General features: G+C 41.0%; 1 protein-coding gene across 1 annotated transcript; it reads right to left on the bottom strand.

The window, feature by feature from the left end:
• Nucleotides 1-684: 684 nt before the first annotated feature.
• LOC113139964 (fibronectin type III domain-containing protein 7-like) lies at nucleotides 685-6,593 on the bottom strand. The gene is made up of 13 exons (XM_026323621.1): nucleotides 6,487-6,593; nucleotides 6,310-6,325; nucleotides 5,881-6,141; nucleotides 5,440-5,700; nucleotides 4,373-4,633; nucleotides 3,928-4,191; nucleotides 3,286-3,600; nucleotides 2,920-3,177; nucleotides 2,446-2,700; nucleotides 1,603-1,857; nucleotides 1,208-1,465; nucleotides 876-905; nucleotides 685-722 (listed from the first exon to the last, which is right to left on the bottom strand). Exons 1-13 carry the CDS (start codon nucleotides 6,538-6,540, stop codon nucleotides 691-693), a joined length of 2,520 nt encoding a protein of 839 aa, XP_026179406.1. The 5' UTR covers nucleotides 6,541-6,593; the 3' UTR covers nucleotides 685-690.
• Between the last annotated feature and the right edge of the window lie 387 nt (nucleotides 6,594-6,980).

Raw genomic sequence — 6,980 nt, 5'->3', positions numbered from 1 at the left:
TCAGGAGGCTTCCTACATGGGGCTGGAGCTACAAAATGTGCTTTAGTCTGTTTTTAATTAAGACGTCTTAACATAAAGGGGCAAAATATTTGATAAATTGTTCAAGATGTCAGTTTGGATTCTGTTTCTGTTTTAGTAACAGATATTTTTATGATCATTTAGCTCAGGGAAAATATAACTTTGCAATTACCTAAATAAGACAGCCAGAACTTTATCAGTTGTCTGTGGATTAAATGTTTAAATGTGTCTTTTATCAGATCTATACCATGAATGTGTCTGATACACTGAGCATGTATTTCATGTGTCCCAGGTACGCCGGGGAGATGAAGGAGGAAGAGGACGACGACAGAAGAGTTAGTTGTATCTTTGGAAAGAAGTCTGTGAAAACAAAGCACCAAATTCAGTCGTATCCAGTTTTTCAGGACACTTCATTTATTGTAAGTGAGTCACTAACATTTGACATCCTGTAACAGCAAAGATGGTCACTGTTTAAATCTTGATGTCAAGGTGTTTAAAATTCAAGTTATGTTTCATTGCAGCCAGCAGAGGGAGACTTCAACGCACAGCTGCAGGCTCCCTGTAAGCACTCTTTGAAATCATGACATGGTCAGTCTGAGTCTGAAAACATTATGTCAAACAATTTGTCAGTCAAATTTAAAATGATCGAACTACATATTTACTTACCTCGAGCTAGTCCACACTTCTCTTCCCTCTGTAGATCACTGGAGATTTGACATCAGAAAACATTTGAATGGTTTCTTAACCTTTTACCAGTAAGTACTTGATAGTGTTGGGTGGTTTCAGATTAACTTTAAATAGTTTTACAAATCAATGTCTTTATGTAGATCAAACTTTCTGAATGGTAACACACTCACCTGTGCCGATATTGTCCCCAGAGCATATGACTGCAAAGGCAGAAATTAAAAAAAATTCTGTCAAACTGTTTCTGTTCATAATGTGAAACTTTTGAACTGTATCATGTTTCTGCCCTGTAGTTCTTTAAATCAGAGAGTTCTGAAATTACCTTAATACATATTGTCAAATTAAATCACACATTTGATGTATTTATTTGGTTGTTTGTGAAACTGTACACTTACATTATAATAACATCACAATCTGAGGGTTAGCATTGCAATTTACAGGAAAACGTTTATTTGCAGATCCACAGATGAAATGATCTGACTGCACCACACTCTGGGATTCATACCTGAGTACAGCCTCCGGGGGCAGAACAGGACTTTTTTGCCCTCTGGTGTGAGTGGGGCCACCACTACGTGATAGACATCCCCACACTGGACGTTGCCAACATCACAGCTGTTGTCCCCATGAGCTGCAGTGCAGGTGTAGTTTTTGCTGCTTCCCACCATCTCTACAGTGTAGCTGTGGCTGCCAGAGCTGCGCCAGTAAACCCTCAGAGAGTTACCTGCCATCCTGTAGAGCCTGACACCTGACGGGCAGCAGGCACCTTGGAGAGAGAGGGAGAAACAGTAATGTTGTGGCTTTATTATTACACAAACTATATAGTCTGGATTTAATTATTTCATCATTCTTTAATGCAGTTTCATCTTTCCTTCTCAATAGGTAGAAAACATCACAACTAACTGGATGAGAAGCCCTGATAGGTGCAGTTGGACCTGCGTCCGCTGAGGCTGATCGCCTCCATGGCGATGGTGTAGTTGGTCCCACAGGTGATGCATCCCATGAGGCAGCTGGAGTCCCGGGTGTGGCAGCGGGCATTGCCGCGTGGTGATGTCAGTGAAGTTATGAATGAACGTGCCCCTCTGGTGATAGACCATGAGACATTGGTCACTGCCTGAGTTACCTGATCTACTGTTAGATTCACTGGACAACAGGGTTCTGTGAAAGAAAATGATATTCTAATGAATACTATATATCTAGGTACCAAAACAACATGATACTTTAACCTTTACCTGACATAATCTAACAACAACATATGTTATAATCCCTCCTCAACCTGCAGAACTGTTCATATTCCTGCTGCAGGCGTTTAAAATTAAGAAAGCTATCATCAAACATTAGAAAAGCTCCCTTGGCCCATACAAATGCACTTTTGAGAGGATCCCTAAATTTATCTCCTCAGATTCTTATCTTCAGTAACCAGGTGTCACTTTATGATCATGAGGTAAAATATATATATATATATATATATAAAAATAAAATATAAAATATATATATATATATATATATATAGCCAATTTGTTTACATTCTTCTGGCACATCAGCATTATCAAGAGTCATGTTGTTGCTGTGGCTGCATGTCTGTACATTTCCCATGTATTCAAGAACACATAAATACAGTGAGTGCACATAGTAGAAAACTGCAGTATAGTGTTTCTTTTTTATTATTGCATAGCTCAAACCTATTTTTGCCCGAGATCTGTACTTTTTAAGTCACTGGATCCATTCAAACCTTGGACAACTCACCTGTTTCCAGAAGGTCAGAGTAGCTGGGTAAACTCTGGCCAGCAGTGTTATTTGCTATGACACTGATTTCATAGGTGGAGCCACAGAGAAGGCCTGTGATGACACAGCTATTTCCTGGGCTGGTGCAAGTGCGCATGCCATCATCTCCCCGTGCACTCACTGTGTATAATGCTGCTCTGTTGTTTGCTGCCCAGCTGACACTGACAGAGGTGGAGTTTCTCAGATTAAGCACCAGACTGGTCGGCATGCAGGGGGCTGATGGGTGAGAGACGAAGGATTTAAAAGTTGACTGAGATTACAGAGTAGGTTCACACCTAGAAGCCTAAGCCTAAACTAAGTTTGTGTTGTACTCTATTGATTAGGTTTTTTTCTCTAGTAGGATTTAAACTTTTTAATTTTTTAAATCAGGAACCATATGCTGCAAAGTGACTGTATATTTAGTTGATACAGTATATGTGAACAGAGGTTTTCTACCTGTGTCTTTGGTATAAGCTTTGCATGCACGATTGCACCCGCTGATTTCATTGCAGGGTGTCACAACCACACTGTAGGGACTGTCACAGTCGAGGTCTGAGAGGGCGCACACCGGTGCGGTGTCATTACACCGGATGACCTCTGAACTGTCTGCAGCCCGAGTCTCATACAGGTCTGCACCGCGCGAGGCAGTCCATGTGATCTCCAGAGTGTCTGTGCTCACCACAGAGACAGATACACCCTCTGGACAACAGGGCACTAAAAGACACAGGAGAAACTCAGATAAATACACACTGATCATAACCAGAAAGACAAGAATATCAGTTTCAGAATGACTCAAACCTTCAGACATCTGCTGGTACTTACAGGTAGTGTAGTTAACAGTCTTCCCTTGAGGGCTGCTGCCAGCCTGGTTAAAAGCAAGCACAGACATCAAGTAGGTGTAGCCACACTGGCAGTAGAAGGTACAGCTGCTGCTGGTGGTGTTACAGGTCTCCCCACCACTGTCACCTGTTTGGATGGAGGTGCAGTTGTTGCTGGTAGAGGGGCAGGTCTTCTCACCAAAGTTTCCTCTCTTGATGATGGCTAGGTAGCTGTCCGCATAAGGAACTGTGTTCCATGTCAAAGTGCAGTTCCCGTCTGTCGACTCCACAACAGCCAGAGACTCTGGGGGACAGGGGACTGACAGCACAGGTGCAGATATCTCACTGTAAAATTATCTTCATTATTTCATCATTACTTTTGTTTTAATGGCAAATGTCACTTTCAGTTATGCACTGTGTGCTGCAGCCCATAAACATGCAGCATCACCTGTGTCTGTGCAGCTTAAATCCACTTTGTCTACAAATGTGTCAGATATTTCAGTGTATGAAATATTAGACATCTGTCAGAACCTAAATATCTGTAATTACGCTTAGCGAAATAAAGCCAAAATAAACAAACTAAAGGATTACAAATAAAACAACCATCAACATTATTATCTGATAGAACTGTGTGGGTCTGACTCACAGGTGGTGAAGACCTTGGGGCTGGATGGGAGACTGGGCCCAGCCTTGTTCGAAGCAGTGACCTGGATAATGTGTACCTCTCCGCAGTTCACTGGAGACAGGGTGCAAGAACTGGATGTGGCGTTACAAGTGAGGTTCTGGTTACTCATCACACTGTACTGAATGGATCCATAAACTTCCTGATTGAGTTTCCAGGACACAGAGAGTCCAGCCACAGCATTACTTATCACCACAGAGACATTGACAGAAGATGGTGTTGGAGGTCCTGTTAAAAGACCAAACATACACAGCAATGATGCATCAAACATACAGTGGGTGAACAGAAACTGTATGTGTACTTATTTATTTTTAACTCTACATGTAGAATATTTTAACATTTCATTTACTGGAGCTATTGTGTGTCTGTCTGCTGTAGTGTGTGATCTAATGGACACAGATCTCCTTACGTGTAGTCTGGTTAAGGTTGAAACTGCGCTCTCCCTTTCTACCCTCCATGTCCCAAGCAAAACCACTGATGACATAAAGTGAGCCAGCATCCAGGCCAGAGATGGTCAGATTGGTGTTAGAAGTGTTGAACGTCATGCTAGTGTTTGAGCCAAACTTATTTATGGACAGGGAGTACTGGACAGCATGAGGCACAGGGGCCCAGGACACAATGATGCTGTCATTGCTGGGAGAGGAGGTGGAAATCTGAGGTGGAGGCAAAACTGTGGAGGAAAGGTAAGTTTGACAAGTTTTTCATGTGTTCACTGTTTAAAGAAATAATGAATATGCTCAGCTTTAATATACAGGTCACAACTGTTCTACAGAATATTGATTTTAAAAATATATTGCATAGTATGTATAAATGACCAATAACTTCACTGGTTTCTAGATGAATCCCCGCAACATCCATCCAAGATCATCTGCCTGTGTGGTCTTTAACCCTTTCAAGTACAGTTATATTCAGGAGAAACCTACACTGTCCTCCAACTGGTGACACTTGCTGTATGAAATCACCCTTTTCAGGTTTTTTACTTCCAATGTGTGAACCTATAAGGCCTATCCATAACCTACTATGTTAAGCCCTGAAATAAGATTAAATCCAAAAGTCTATATTGTGAAAGCGTAAACAAAAAAAAAAACATATTTTTATGGACTCAGGATGAGGTCAACTCATGTGTTTCACTGAGAAAGGTACCACCAAAGCAGGAGAGGCCCTGAGGGGTAATACAACCTAGATTACACAGACACTAGGTTTGCCTGAAGAGGATGTGTATATACTGACTCACAGTATTGAATTTATTAGGACAATGAAGCAGATCAAGTGACTTCTGCAGGACATAGGGGTGAGAAAAGAGCTCATTGTTTTTCAGTGAAAAAACCCTAACCCTAACCTTCATTTTTACACACAAACCAGCCTGGGAGCACTATTTTTTTATTTATTTATGACATTTTGTTTTCCAGCTGTGAAAGTTAGAAATTGTGAAGATCTGACATTCTACCCACAAATAAAAATAACAAACAACAGTACCTGTCCTTGCAGTCACAGGAAGAGTTGGCTGGCTGTGGCCTCCGCTGTTCACGGCCATGATGCTGAGCATGTACTCAGTGTATGGTGTGAGGGACTTAATCTCAGCAGGAGAGGAAGACACTGTGTCTTCTCTGAAGAAGCCATTGGTGTTTTGGACACGTATAATGTAATTAGTTGCTCCAGTCTGCAAGAGGAACTCTGCAGTCAAGGTCCTGCTGTCCTTTGGCTGTACAGTCTGAATGGGATCCATCATGTCAGGGGCTAAAATAGTCAAGAAGAGAATATACTGTCAAATCTAATATAAAATTGCATGGCTTTAGTGGTTGATGTGAGGGCTGGGATATCTGTGTTAACAAAATATATCATTTTAAAACATTTGATCACATCTGAGTGTTGCAATTCTGATTCTCAGCCTGTAAAATAAACAGAATTGTAGCTCACCTGTTGATGATTCTGTGGTGTCACGGCTCAGTGTTGTGAGGGAATTATCAAGAGCCTCAATTGTGAAGATATACATGATGTTTGGTGACAGAGAGATGACAGAGCCCATCACTGTGTTTGGACCAAACCTGGCAAAAGCGATGGGGCTGTTTGGTGAGCTTTTGGGGGCGACAGTGATCTTGTATGAGCTGGCTCCAGAGTATCTGGTCCATTTGAGAGTCACTGCTTTGGATGTTGCTGAGAACACAGACACCTTGATAGCTGATGAAGGAGATGAAAGATGTGCAGATCATCATAGCATGTGTTGATCAGCCTGAGACCTGATTATTTACATACATATTTCTAATATAACCAAGGTTTATGCTTCTTCCTTCTCTGACAGTAATAAAACATCTACAGCAGAAAATACGGCAAAAGAGCATACAGTACCTGACTGGGTTGCAACCTGCAAATATATATGAGAAAATTATTAGCAACATTTTTGTATTTACATAAAATCCAACTACTTTGGATTGTATTTTACATTGCATTCCTTTTTCACCAGCATGCATTCTGTGCTTAAATTTAAAATAAGCTGCCTATTTTAATTTTATCCCATTACCATACCTGTGACCAGGTGCCCAGCACGACAAAAATCACCATCCACTGCATTGTGCCCATTCTTTGGCTGTCTCTCGTAGCACTCCTCTCAATGTTTGTCACACTTTGCAGCTCCTATTCGATAATTTTTTTAAATACACCTTAGTTTTAATAGTTTTACCTTTAGTTGAAATATCAGCATCTGGCCCCTCCCATTGGGGGGGCATATATCCAATAATAGTTAAGCAGAGATATGCACCTTGAGGAAACAGCAGGTCAGATATCCTGAGAAGAAAATACCTTTCTAATGATATTCTACACTCAAGGATGTAGTCAAGGTGCCAAAACATGTAGGGGTCTGCCAAAGGTAGTGGACTTCCCCTAGACATCTCAACTTACTCCCAGTCTCTCTCTTTCATACTTTGTGAAAGGTATGAAAACATTTTCTAATGTTTGTTTCTAATAAATAAATAACCAAATGTTAGGAATTAAACTACTCAAAATAATTATGAGATAAGATA

Source organism: Mastacembelus armatus, chromosome 4 (assembly GCF_900324485.2).
Source record: "Mastacembelus armatus chromosome 4, fMasArm1.2, whole genome shotgun sequence".
In the NCBI taxonomy this organism is placed as follows: Eukaryota; Metazoa; Chordata; class Actinopteri; order Synbranchiformes; family Mastacembelidae; genus Mastacembelus; species Mastacembelus armatus.
The sequence above is the reverse complement of the archived record's forward strand: the minus strand, read 5'-3'. Positions and strand labels throughout refer to the sequence as shown.